The sequence below is a fragment of the Mya arenaria genome, chromosome 4, assembly GCF_026914265.1.
Source record: "Mya arenaria isolate MELC-2E11 chromosome 4, ASM2691426v1".
In the NCBI taxonomy this organism is placed as follows: domain Eukaryota; kingdom Metazoa; phylum Mollusca; class Bivalvia; order Myida; family Myidae; genus Mya; species Mya arenaria.
The window spans coordinates 58,197,339-58,212,114 of NC_069125.1; the positions used below are offsets into that span (position 1 = coordinate 58,197,339).

General features: G+C 37.8%; 1 protein-coding gene across 2 annotated transcripts in view; it reads left to right on the top strand.

The window, feature by feature from the left end:
- LOC128231943 (N-acetylglucosamine-1-phosphotransferase subunits alpha/beta-like) overlaps window positions 1–14,206 on the top strand; it is a 40,245-nt gene extending 26,039 nt beyond the window's left edge. For both annotated transcript variants that reach the window (XM_052945210.1, XM_052945211.1), the window contains 9 exons: window positions 1,759–1,955; window positions 2,196–2,348; window positions 2,640–2,706; window positions 3,250–3,360; window positions 3,667–3,752; window positions 6,380–6,478; window positions 10,510–10,680; window positions 10,948–11,038; window positions 11,301–14,206. In XM_052945210.1, coding sequence (XP_052801170.1) covers window positions 1,759–1,955; window positions 2,196–2,348; window positions 2,640–2,706; window positions 3,250–3,360; window positions 3,667–3,752; window positions 6,380–6,478; window positions 10,510–10,680; window positions 10,948–11,038; window positions 11,301–11,414 — 1,089 coding nt within the window. In that variant the 3' untranslated portion in view covers window positions 11,415–14,206. The remainder of the gene's footprint in view (window positions 1–1,758; window positions 1,956–2,195; window positions 2,349–2,639; window positions 2,707–3,249; window positions 3,361–3,666; window positions 3,753–6,379; window positions 6,479–10,509; window positions 10,681–10,947; window positions 11,039–11,300) is intronic.
- Window positions 14,207–14,776: the final 570 nt, after the last annotated feature.

The window sequence follows — 14,776 nt, forward strand, 5'->3', positions numbered from 1 at the left end:
TTCCTTGGGTGGTCCTTTATTAAAATTGCTCAAATGGTTCTGGTCCATTGCACAATATGGCCGCCACAGCTAAAAATAGCAAAATCTTTAAACGACATCTCCTCTGAAACGGATAGGCAGATTTTGATGAAACTTGACAGAATTGTTCCTTGGGTGGTCCTTAACCAAAATTGCTCAAATGTTTCCGGTCCGCTGCACAACATGGCTGCCAGGGCAAAAAAATAGAAAAACCTTTAAAGAACATCTTCTCAGAAACCGATGATCAGATTTTGATGAAACTTAAGAGAAATGTTCCTTGGATGGTCCTTTATCAAATTTGCTTCAATGGTTTCGGTCCACTGCACAAGATGGCCCCCAGAGGTAAAAATAGAAAAACCTTTAAACGACTTCTCCTCAGAAACCGATGATCGTATTGCAATGAAACTTGACAGAAATGTTACTTGGGTAGTCCTTAACCAAAATAGCCCAAATAGTTCTGGTCTGCTGCACAACATGGGCACCAGAGCTAAGAATAGAAAAAAAACGTTAAACTACATCTTCTCAGAAACCGATTATCAGATTTTGATGAAACTTTACATAAATGTTCATCGGGATGCCCTTTAACCAAAATTGCCCAAATGGTTCCGGTCCGCTGCACAACATGGCTGCGAGAGTTAAAAATAGAAAAACCTTTAAGGACTTCTCGTCCGCAGTCTTCACGAAAAACATTTTAACCTACTAGCCAGTTGGACTAGCATAATGGCATATTTTACTAGTCCGAATGACAATCTAGTAGTCCGACTATTTTGCCACATTATAAAACTGTATGCTTGAGGTAAATACCTATTTCAATTGAGCAGCTTGCAGTTTGAGTAAACATTTCTTTATTATGATGCTCATGCAGTGATAGGGAGTGACATCCTTCTGTTGGGAATAGTGCTCCTTGTTTTTCAGAACCTATGGGTACTATGTAAAAACAAAAGGCATCTTGCTTGAATAGACTGTAATAATATCAACATGGTTAGAAAAGAAATGCCATGCTTTAATAGCTTTGATTGCAATTTACTACTGAATTACCTCCCTTTAATAGAAAAAAAAATAATGTCTTAATTTTTCACGTATAGCATCTTTAAATAATTTTTAAACAATAATAATTATGAGTAAACATATAAGCATAAAGTTCTCACAAAAAGATCAATTTAAAAACCTTACATTTATACATAGGAAAGTATATATAGACTGAACATTAATTTTCGTTTAAGTGACATTCTGAAAGTTTATGAAACAGCTATTGTTAGTAACTTAAATGGCCGAAAAGTGTAAGTGAAACACCAAGTCGATTCTATCTCGTCAGTTCTTGTTCAGGTTAGATATTTGCTTCATAATCTATTCAGATTAAATGTTAACCGATGATCAGATTTTGATGAAACTTGACAGAAATGTTCCTTGGGTGGTCATTAACCAAAATTTGTTAAATGGTTCCAGTCCACTGCACACCATGGCTGCCAGAGCTAAAAAATAAAAAAAACTTTATACGATAAAACTTGACAGAAATGTTTGTTTGGTGCTCCTTTACTCAAATTGCCCAAATTATTTCGGTCCACTGCACAACATGGCAGCCAGAGCTATTAAAGTAAATTTTTTTTTTAAATAACTTCTCCTCAAAAATTGATGATTGTATTTCTATGAAACTTGACGAAAATGTTCGTTAGGTGGTCTTTGCTTGAACCTTTTGGCCAGTGGAGCACAGGCACTGATGTGCCTCTTGTCCAATTTCAGAGGCTAGAACAGCAAGAGAGCATGGCAAGCTATGAAACCAACCATGTGCGAGGCCGTGTGTTACTGGATACATTTGGTGACTCTCTGCGTCATGTGAACACCCTGTACAACAAGGCGTTTGGTTACGGGGCGCGCAAAGTCCCAGGTCATATGCCCCACATGATAGATAGGAACATTATGACGGAATTACAGGCAAGGTAAGGACATTCATTAGCATGGCTGATATTGAATATGCACATGCTTCAAAGATTTCATAAAGCAAATATAAATGGAACAATATAACAATGAACTGTGTCAGGCCCTTGGTTTAATAAAGCTTCTTTTATTTAAAGATAAGAAATATTGAACGGACGTGTCCATTTGAGGCTTCAGAGGAGAAAAAATCTGTCAAGGCTTATACATAATGCTATTGAAACTGAAATCACTTTGTTTTTCAGGTTTCCAGCAGAGTGGGAGGCCACATCATCCCATCAGGTACGCCACTCGAAGGACATGCAGTTTGCCTTCTCCTACTTCTACTACCTGATGGGAGTCAAGGAGAATGTGACGGCTGCACAGGTCTTCGATGAGATGGACACTGACAAATCCAGGTAGTAGAGGGAATTAATATACATACAAATTATTTCTATGATAAAGGTCAATTTGTCCCATGATCAAAGCCTGAAAGTAAATCTTTGGAAAGTTTAACATTGTTTTTACCTCTTTACCCTTTAGCAGTTTTGTATTACATAACCTTGGCAATTTAATCAAATACAGAAATAGAATCATCCTTGCAATATTGCAAGCGCTTAGGTTAATTGTTTTTTATGGTGTATATGGATCTGATCACGTACCAGCACAAACAGTGATGCTATGTTTAATCTACCAATAATTCATTTCAGGATTTTGTCTGACAGAGAAATCAGGACACTTGCTACAAGATTGTATGATCTACCACTTGATTTGCAGGTATTTAGCATTTGAGTTTTATGTTGAGTTAAATGTTGTACAATCCTGTTTTATTGAAAAAATGTTTTGAGGAACATTTCGATATTGAAATTTGCAATTGTTGGAACCACAACAGACATCCAGTTTTTAGCTTTAATAGGTTGTCTGAGGGGTACGACACATAGTCTTCAAACTTTTTATGTAAATTGGTCATTGACACTAATTTGGGGTAAGTATGTGAAAGGTGAATGTCTTGGTGACCTCTGCTGGATAAATAATGGGCATGGACTCCCAACAGGTGACTCATTTGCATTGAAGAAAAAAAGGATTAAAGATATAGTACATAAAACCTAATTATGTTACCAATGAAAATGCATATCTTCATCACTATGGCTTAATTGTTGAGTTAGGCAATAGGCCTGAGGCCCCCTGAGTGAAAAAGAGCATTGTCATCCAATCACATGGGTTTTATGTTGATGATATACCGGGTATTGATACAAGAAAGCATCATCAAGCACCATTGATATGTTGCAATGAATTTCATGTGCACAATTCATCTTTCAGACACTTACAAGCCTGGAGTTAATGTTTGTTAACTGCTCCAAGTCCCTGACCTCGGAGCAACAGACACAACCTGGCATTTCCGACCTTGAAAGTTACTACGAAAAACAAATGGTAAGACATGAATTCTGGATGAGACTTGGAGACTAATATTTTTGTTCGTGGAATTGAATAGAAGACGATAATAATGACCTTGTGAAAGGATCCTTAGCAGTATTGTGTCTGCTGGATTTTGCTAATGAAACAGGTGGTTGCCTTATGATTTAATGGGATGATATCAGGCTTCTGGGGGAGACATCTGGTAAAGCGGGAGTGGGGACCAAAGATAAATAAAAAAAAGTATGAATTGTTTGACTGTATTCATTTTATCCCACAGAACCCAAATCTGTTTTGAAACCAATTATTTTGTCCACCACACAGCCCCAGGTGACCAGAAACTTGTTCATCAACTGTCACGAGGTGCGCAAACTTGTCTTGGCGAAATTTCCGCCAAAAAACAAGTACAGGTATATATTTTCTTCTGACTAAAATACACCAGTAATCAATAAATTTATCATGAAGAAAATGTCAAGCAGCTTATTTAAGGTCTTATGATATATCAAAATAATAACTTTTAGTTTGTCTATTGCCATTCAATAGTTTATTATGCCCCCCTTCGAAGAAGAGGGGTATATTGCTTTGCACAGGCATGTCGGTCGGTTGGTTGGTCGGTCCGTCGGTAGACCAAAGCTTGTCCGAGTGATAACTCAACAATTCCTGGATGTATGGTCATCAAACTTCACATGAAGGTTGGGCCTGACCAGTAAATGACCCCTATTGATTTTGGGGGTCATCAGGTCAAAGGTCAAGGTCACAGTGACCTTTAATGGTAAAATAATTTTAAAGCTTGTCAGAGTGATAACTCGACAATGCCTGCACCCATGGCCCTCAAACTTGACATGGAAATTGGGCCTGACCAGTACATGACCCCTATTGTTTAAGGGGGTCATCAGGCCGAAGGTCAAGGTCACAGTGACCTTGAATGATAAAAGGTTGTCCAAGTGATAACATGACAATGCCTGCACCCATGGCCCTCAAACTTGACTTGGAGGTTGGGCCTGACCAGTAGCTGACCCCTATTGTTTTTGGGGCTCATTGGGTCAAAGGTCAAGTTCACAGTGACCTTGAATGGTAAAAGGTTGTCCGAGTGATAACTCAACAATGCCTGCACCCATGGCCCGCATAATTTAATTGGAGGTTGGGCCTGACCAGTAGATGACCCCTATTGTTTTGGGGGATCATCGGGCCAAAGGTCAAGGTCACAGTGACCTTGTATGGTAAAAGGTTGTCCGAGTGATAACTCAACAATGCCTGCACCCATGGCCCGCATAATTGAATTGGAGGTTGGGCCTGACCAGTAGATGACCCCTATTGTTTTTGAGGGTCATCGGGCCAAAGGTCAAGGTCACAGTGACCTTGAATGGTAAAAGGTTGTCCGAGTGATAACTCGACAATGCCTGCACCCATGGCCCTCATAATTGAATTGGAGGTTGGGCCTGACCAGTAGAAGACCCATATTGTTTTTGGGGGTCATCTGGCCAAAGGTCAAGGTCACAGTGACCTTGAATGGTTAGAGGTTTTCCGTGTGATAACTTGACAATGCCTGCACCCATGGCCCCCAAACTTGACTTGGAGATTGGGCCTGACCAGTTCATGACCCCTTTTGTTTTTTGGGGTCATCTGGTCAAAGGTCAAGGTCACAGTCACCTTGAATGGTTAGAGGTTTTTCATGAGATAACTTGACAATGCCTGCACCCATGGCCCTCAAACTTGACTTGGAGATTGGGCCTGACCAGTACATGACCCCTATTGTTTTTTGGAGTCATCTGGCCAAAGGACAAGGTCACAGTCACCTTGAATGGTTAGAGGTTTTCCGTGTGATAACTTGACAATGCCTGCACCCATGGCCCTCAAACTTGACTTGGAGATTGGGCCTGACCAGTACATGACCCCTTATGTTTTGGGGGGTCATCAGGCCGAAGGTCAAGGTCACAGTGAACTGAATGGTAAAAGGTTGTCCAAGTGATTTCTTGACAATGCCTGCACCCATGGCCCTCAAACTTGACTTGGAGGTTGGGCCTGACCAGTAGATGACCCCTATTGTTTTTGGGGGTCATTGGACCAAAGGCCAAGGTCACATGTACCTTGAATGGTAAAAGGTTGTCCGATTGATAACTCGACAATGCCTGCACCCATGGCCCTCAAACTTGACTTGGAGAATTGGCCTGACCAGGAGATAACCCCTATGGTTTTTGGGGGTCATCTGGCCAAAGGTCAAGGTCACAGTGACCTGGAATGGTAAAAGGTTGTCCGAGTGATAACTCGACAATGCCTGCACCCATGTCCCTCAAACTTGACTTGGAGGTTGGGCCTGGCCAGAAGATGGTCCCTATTGATTTTAGGGGTCATTGGGCCAAAGGTCAAGGTCACAGTGACCTTTAATGGTAAAAGGTTATCCGAGTGATAACTCGACAATGCCTGCACCCATGGCCCTCAAACTTGACTTGGAGGTTGGGTCTGGCCAGAAGATGGTCTCTATTGATTTTACGGTCATTGGGCCAAACGACAAGGTCACAGTGACCTTGAATGATAAAAGGTTGTCTGAGTGATAACTTGACAATGCCTGCACCCATGGCCCTCAAACATGACATTTAGGTTTCTGGTGACCAGCTGATGACTCTGGATTTTGAGTTCATAGAGTCAAAGGTCATGGTCATAACACACTCTATCCTCACACTTTAATGGTCATAATCTTAAAACTGCCTTAACGGCAACAAATCAGCTGTCATTTCGGTCCATGCATATTTCATTCAATTGTCCATATAATCCTGACAACATGGCGCTCAGGGGCGGCATAATGTTTGACAAACATCTCTTGTTGTGTACTTAGACTTCTGGCCCATACATATATTTACATTACCATGAAAGAACATACATATCTGCTCAATTATCAAACAAAACTTAACATGACAACATCAGGTCTTCAGTTTAGATTGTATAATAAAATGTTGATGTTAATTTTTTTTTGCTTCCCACTAAAACATTTTTCAGGCATTCAACACTTACATACACATAAGATATCCTATTGTTTCAGGCATGTGGAAGTAGATGATTCTGAGATTGCCTTCAAGATGATCAAAACCAATGTCTCCTCTGTGGTCGGCCAGCTAGACGATGTTAGGAAAAACCCAAAGTATGACATTATACACTTTCTTACGCCTCAAAGATTTTTTTGAGTGGAGGGGGTACGAGGGTGTTTACCATAATGTTTTGAGTGCAGGATGGCCGATCTCCATAATGTTTTGAGTGCACTATGGCCGATCGCCATAATGTTTTGAGTGCAGGATGGCCGATCGCCATAATGTTTTGAGTGCACTATGGCCGATCGCCATAATGTTTTGAGTGCAGGATGGCCGATCGCCATAATGTTTTGAGTGCACGATGGTGGATCGCCATAATGTTTTGAGTGCACGATGGCGGATCTCCATAATGTTTTGAGTGCACTATGGTGGATCGCCATAATGTTTTGAGTGCACGATGGTGGATCGCCATAATGTTTTGAGTGCACAATGGTGGATCTCCATAATGTTTTGAGTGCACTATGGTGAATCATCATTATGTTTTGAGTGCACAATGGTGGATCGCCATAATGTTTTGAGTGCACGATGGTCTATCACCATATTGTTTTGAGTGCGCAATGGTGGATCACCATAATGTTTTGAGTGCACAATGGTGGATCGCCATAATGTTTTGAGTGCACAATGGTCGATCACCATAATGTTTTGAGTGCGCAATGGTGGATCACCATAATGTTTTGAGTGCACAATGGTGGATCGCCATAATGTTTTGAGTGCACAATGGTCGATCACCATAATGTTTTGAGTGCACGATGGTGGATCAGCATAATGTTTTGAGTGCACATTGATGAATCGCCAAAATGTTTTGAGTGCAAGATGGTCTATCACCATATTGTTTTGAGTGCGCAATGGTGGATCACCATAATGTTTTGAGTGCACGATGGTGGATCACCATAATGTTTTGAGTGCACAATGGTGGATCGCCATAATGTTTTGAGTGCACGATGGTGGATCAGCATAATGTTTTGAGTGCACATTGATGAATCGCCAAAATGTTTTGAGTGCAAGATGGTCTATCACCATAATGTTTTGAGTGCGCAATGGTGGATCACCATAATGTTTTGAGTGCATGATGGTGGATCACCATAATGTTTTGAGTGCACAATGGTCGATCACCATAATGTTTTGAGTGCACAATGGTCGATCACCATAATGTTTTGAGTGTGCAATGGTGGATCACCATAATGTTTTGAGTGCACAATGGTGGATCACCATAATGTTTTGAGTGCACGATGGTCTATCACCATAATGTTTTGAGTGCACAATGGTGAATCGCCATAATGTTTTGAGTGCACAATGGTGGATCACCATAATGTTTTGAGTGCACAATGGTGGATTGCCATTATGTTTTGAGTGCACAATGGTGGATTGCCATTATGTTTTGAGTGCATGATGGTGAATCGCCATAATGTTTTGAGTGCATGATGGTGGATCACCATAATGTTTTGAGTGCACAATGGTCTATCACCATAATGTTTTGAGTGTAAGATGTTGAATCACCATAATGTTTTGAGTGCACAATGGTGAATCAACATAATGTTTTGAGTGCACAATGGTGGATCACCATAATGTTTTGAGTGCACAATGGTGGATCACCATAATGTTTTGAGTGCACAATGGTGGATCACCATAATGTTTTGAGTGCACAATGGTGGATCACCATAATGTTTTGAGTGCACAATGGTGAATCACCATAATGTTTTGAGTGCACAATGGTGGATCACCATAATGTTTTGAGTGCACAATGGTGGATCACCATAATGTTTTGAGTGCACAATGGTGGATCACCATAATGTTTTGAGTGCACAATGGTGGATCACCATAATGTTTTGAGTGCATGATGGTGGATCGCCATAATGTTTTGAGTGCACAATGGTGGATTGCCATAATGTTTTGAGTGCACAATGATGGAGTGCCATAATGTTTTAAGTGCACAATGATGGAGCGCCATAATGTTTTGAGTGCACAATGGTGGATTGCCATTATGTTTTGAGTGTATGATGGTGAATCACCATAATGTTTTGAGTGCACAATGGTGGATCACCATAATGTTTTGAGTGCACAATGGTGGATTGCCATTATGTTTTGAGTGCACAATGGTGGATTGCCATTATGTTTTGAGTGCATGATGGTGAATCGCCATAATGTTTTGAGTGCATGATGGTCTATCGCCATAATGTTTTGAGTGCACAATGTTGAATCGCCATAATGTTTTGAGTGCACGATGGTGAATAGCTATAATGTTTTAATTGCACAATGGTGGTATGCCATAATGGTTTGAGTCCACGAAGGTCTATCACCATAATGTTTTGAATGCACCATAATATGATCATTTAAGGAATGAATTGCGGGGTTTATGTCATTATCAGGGTATGAACGCAATTGGGCTGGTCTAAGTGTGTGGAGTCCGAAGGACTCCACGCGTACTTTGACCAGCCCAATTGCGTTCATATCCCCGATAATGACATCAACCCCGCGATTCATTCCTTATATTTACACCAATAGTTCATAATTTTATTCAAGAAACGTTAAAAAATACTTCATTTTATTTCGGATTACCTTTCAGTTATCCTTTCTTACCCATTCTGTAAATAGGATGACCCGACTGTTACCGGAAACATTTTTTTCAAATGACGTCACAATAACGCGGGAAAAGATCAACCACTTGAAATCACTTTTAAACGTAAAATTGAAACACTTTTGGCAACAAAACGTTGAAGATATAATAACTTAGCTCTTTCTTAAATATTGATTTATATTTTACGGAACCTGCTGACACAATACAAGCACTAAAAAGATCAATAGTTTTCATGTATATTGTTATACGATGAATTGTGATCCGAACATATCCGAAGATGTTGCGTTCATCGATTGATGAACGCAATTGCCGAAAGGCAGTTTATTTAAGGAATGAAAGTTGTGGGGTAAATATAGCAAATTTAAAGACGTTTAATTTTTATCAAACAATTATAACATAATATTGTTGCATTACATTAATTGAAAACTGCACTTGTTGCTTTTGTTAAAAATAAAGTGCAGGTTCTTTCAAGAATGTATTCTAGGTATTGGTATGATTGGGTACAAGCAAACTACCAATTAATACAAATCAATAACAATACAAAGTCATGCCAGATTTGGACAAGTCATTCCATGTTACCGGTAATTCTATTGTTTAGATGCTAAATGTGAGTTGCATTATGGTGAGACCAAAGTCATTTTGTTATACTTTTTGTGAGTGTATTGATGTTTGTTCAAACTGTTAAAATATATTATCCCTATCATCAGTTATATTTCACTAAGTTATTTATTACAATGTAAATACAGAATGACTCCAAATATGGTGCGACTTTATGGTGGTACGACTCCCCTGCAATTTCATCATATAAAGATGATATTTCTAAGTCACATTGAACCCAGACTTTGCCATAAACGTGTTTTGTACTGTATTAGTTTTCATTTTATAGAATTTAATTAAAATAATTGTTGAAAGGCAATAAAGCATCTCAGTTTGCAGTATTAATGCTTTCTATATTAAGGTTGTTAAACACAAGTGTTTTTGAGATTGCTGGAGTGTAAATTATTTGTAATGAATTTGAAAGTAAAAATGAATTGAGACTTGAAATATTGGTCTGCTGTAATGCAGTCAGCTGGCAGTCATTCAGTGCTTTCTTATTGATGCTTGTAAGACCTTGGATGTGTTGAAATAGCTTTGTTGTCTGCTCTGGCATCAGTTTCAACGTGCCAAATGTCTTATGACCATTTAAATAAAAAACAATGATAATTCTCACAATAATTTTTTATTTTTGAGACAGTACACGACATGCATTTCATGTCGTGTTGACCTGGCGAAATATTTGTTATGCAATTTGACCAAAGAGGGCCTGCAAAGGTATCAATTTGTGCTGCCCTTCCTTTAAAATGATTGTTTTGTGATTCAAACCATTGTCAGGACCAGTCCAGAACAATAAAGGCGATACTTGTTGATTTCTATGAGGCTTTTGAATATCACTACTGGTATACTATGCATTCCCAAAAAATAAATAATAATAAGTTAATAACTGTTATTCAATGATCTTCCTATTTGTAGAAAGTTCATCTGCCTGAACGACAACATAGACCATCATCGTCAGGACCAGGCACGCACGGTGAAAGCGATAATCGCCGATTTCTATGAGTCTGTTTTCCCGCTACAGTCCCAGTTTGAATTACCTCGGGAATATAGGAATCGGTTTACACATATTGATGAGCTCAGGGAATGGTGGGTACTCTTGATTGCTGATGACGTATCATTGAAATATTTTAGTTCCTTATGACTTATTTGTTTCCCTTTGGTAAAACCACAATGTGTGATTTGACTCCAAGCTATGATCAGATTATTTGTTATGTAAAATGAGAGTCTATTGTCATTACTACAGCTTTAGTAAAGCATTGCATTTCAGTTATTTATGGGCAGTGCTGTATTTTGAGAGCTTCAACTTTTAAACACCTACATCATTCATAAAGTGTCGTAATATTTATATTACAGGCGTAATTACCGAGACTGGCTGAAGTTCTGGACCCACCTGGCTCTCGTCTTGCTGGTGGTATTTACAGTGGCCTCTTATTTCTCAGATAAGGTAAAACTATTTTTAATTATGTTTCACTTGTGTAAGATCCACTGGGTTTATAACAATAAATACATGAAGGTGGTGTGTCTCTTTTGAAAGCTATTTGAACCAAGATTTAGTCTCACAGCTGTGAAATTTGTTATTGTGATGGTTTTAGAAAGTACTCTTAATGCAAACTATATGTATATTTTACTATTGTAACAATGTATGCAAGTTATTTGATTCAGCTATATTATTCTATGTACTAGGCATATCTTTATTTTATGAACAGATTGAGGCGGCTCAGCGCAGATATTTAAGGCGAAGATCTCCCAGCCCTGATTCCAGCCAATCAGAACAGAGCTGTGTTGATCAAGGTCACGGGGGTGCCATAGAGACCGTATGACGGTGTCTGCTCTGGTTGGTGACACCTGACGTCATCATGGCAATGCTCGCTGTAATTATTTTCATCGTCATTGCCATGGTTGTGTATGAAATGAACAAATTCTAAATTTTATATCTTTATAGCATAATACTCAGAATATATTTCAGTGAGTGCAATAAGTAGTATCTTGAACTTGAAGTTAAGATTGGTAGACATTAAATCATGTGGTTCACAGCTAGGAGAAGACTGTTTACTGCGGTAGACAGTCATTTCCTTTAACTTTTTATGTTGTGCCATTCATGAATTGGTCTTAAATGATCTTGAGATTTTAACATACCACATGGTCTTTCTTATTTATGATTTTCTAAAACAAAAAAAAGAAGGAAATTCAAGAAAACATGTATAGTTTTTAGAGAGGTGAGATGGATTTGTTCATTTTGTTGTCAGGTGTTGCTAGCCAGAGCCATTCTGTGATATTTTTATCATCATGTTTATGTTGTTTATGTCGGATGGCCATGCTAAATCAATTGTTTGTTTATGGATCATCATTAAGGAAGGTTTGCAGCCATTAAAATCGAAAATAAACATTCAAAAAAGTCCTAATTAGGCAAAGAAGATTTTACAGCTTTAAAACAAAAAAAAAGTAATTAAAAGATGCATCACATGCAAATTGACAGGGAGAAGTTCAATTTTAGTTGCAAATGTATACAATGTTTTCTATATTATATTTACTGCTAAAATCGGCTGTCAAGGGCATTTGTACATAATATACATTTGTTTAAAAGAGGATAAAGATTTGTTTATTTCTATGACATTTTTGTTTTTTTCCTGCCAGGTAGGTAGTTTTGAAATAGGATGCTAAAAATAGAACCAGTTTTACATGTCATAAGGTAGCAAGTGACAAATAGTGGTATGCTACCTTATGGCATTAAGACGGGATGAATTTTGTTTATTTAGTGATGTACCATGTTGGGGAGTGTTCTCATTGTTTTGGTCGATACATTTACTCCCATATGGGAATAATAACGGAGGTGGAGCTTTACCATGGTATAACTATCATGAAAGTAAATAACAACCACATAGTGCATGCCAGTTATTGAACGTTGTCCTTGACAACATGGTACAAAACAGTTACCCCACCCACTACCCTCGTGATTGATATACCTTCAAGTAACTTGGGTTGTGTGTGCAGTAACTATGACCTATTATTGTGTATACATGTACATGTAAACTGAAATCCACTCATATCAGGTGTACATTCCAATGATATTTTGTGTGCATGGGACTACAATGTGTTTTTTCTAACAGTTTTATTGTTAGTTAAAGATTCATTGCACTGTTTTGGGTGCTTTATTTATTGTATGGTTGCACTTCAGTGTTAATTTGTTCCTTTTTTTATTTGACAACAGTAATAGCTTTGATTTGAATGAGTGGCATTGGTTTGCCTTCTATATGATGGGACAATATGAGGTAGTTTGGGTAATTGATAACTTTTGTTGTGTATAAATGTAGAATTTGTTGCTGGGAAACATTTTACATGGTGTTTATATTCAATGAATGAGATGGTATGGATGATATTGAGACATCAAATTATGAGCTTAGATATTTATGAAGGGAAACAGTCGAGGTATTGTCATAGCCTTGGTATCATTGTGATAAAAACTTAATCCTTCATTTAATTACTCAAAAAATATTCCAGATATTCAAATGAAATTATGGAGACAATATGTGCATGAACAACAAGACAGGTAACTCTCTTGCTTAAAAAATTGCTGAGTAATGCCCCTTATTGAACTAAAAGAAAACAGACAAGCTTGATGTTGGCTCTGCAGAGCTCTTGTTAAATGAACAACTTTTATTAGTATTTTAATACATTCAAGTGTTTGCATCCTATTTTATACATTCTGATTGTTTTAAGTCATTTAGCATTTTTTGATGCATATAAATGCTTCAGAGTTTGATACTTTATTATCATTTAAGACGGTATCTAATAAATTGTGTGTTAACAATTTAAATAAGCATTTTGCTATGAAGAAATAGCACTACTTTCCAAGTTGTTTTATGCAATGATTTTTTTTTAGAAATTTGATTCATTTGTTTGGCTAGCATTAGAACAGGGAAGTTATAAATGTAGTTTTTGTGTGACAGCTGTTAGAAATGCTTATTACTTACAAGAATTATAAACACTTTCTATATGTAATAATTGTGCCACAAGCTAGGTTTTTGTAGGGTATGGTACTCTTTACTTTCATATAAAGTCTTCATTTTGTTTGAAGTTTATGCCACATTTAAAAACTTTGACAATTCTTTTCTGTTCTGAAAATCAATTCATGATCATTCATTATTCCAATCATATGTAAAATTGTATTTCATGAAAACAATAGTACAATACTCATTGGTTAAATATGTTATCCAATAATTTCCAAATTAAACACATCTTCATTATCTGATTTCAGGCAGTGTTATACACATGTACACTTACATGTTTCTACCACAGGTTTTCATGTTTGGTGAATTGTTTTCCTACTCTCTTACAAAAACTGGGTTTTGTTTTCGTGAATTAGTAAATATTTGTATTTTTCAGCTTATATTTTTTTTTATTATACCATGCACCTTACAACATTTGTGCTATAATAAAATGCTCAAACTTATTTTTATTTGTTATGTGAATGTATGCTTGTATTTAATTATTTAGTATTAAGAATACTAACTATGTAATTAGTGGGTGTTTTAAGAGGTTATCTTTTTTATTCATTTTGATCTTTGTGTATAGAAATCGCTATATGAACAATACAAAAATGAAACGAAACTTGTCCCGTCTTGTTATTTCTTATCAGTCAATTCAGTAAAAGCTATACTTTAAAAATGTCTTAAAATCAGTTATATTTTAAATTCCGGGTGTACAATGCCATGGTATGCGCTTGTAAAAATGTGGTATTCAAGTGACGAAATTTTAACTGCATCATGATGTCCAGGTGCTGCATTGCAAGAAGCTCGGGCACCTAGCTCAGAGGTCAAGGCCACAAAATTGTTAATAATTTCAGTTCTCAGGGAGGGGCGCGCGTCAAAACTTTACGCCCGCCTTATCACGTCAAATCCTTGACCCGCCCTTTTAGAGTGCATTGAGATTTAAAAACGCTATGTCCGAGACCCGGTGTATGTAGAAACTAGTGCTGTAGACCCCTCAATGCATCGACCAGAATATGCCAATCAAAATTGCAAACATCACGACGCCAATAGCGGCGTTCATCTTGTTGAGCAGCTCCAGAACGAACTCGAGATAGTTCTGTGTCCCCTTCTCCTCGAGACCATGCTGTCTGCGGCACCCTTATCAGCTGCTTCTCTGGGACTACACAGAAGAAGAAACTCCCAACTATTCATCA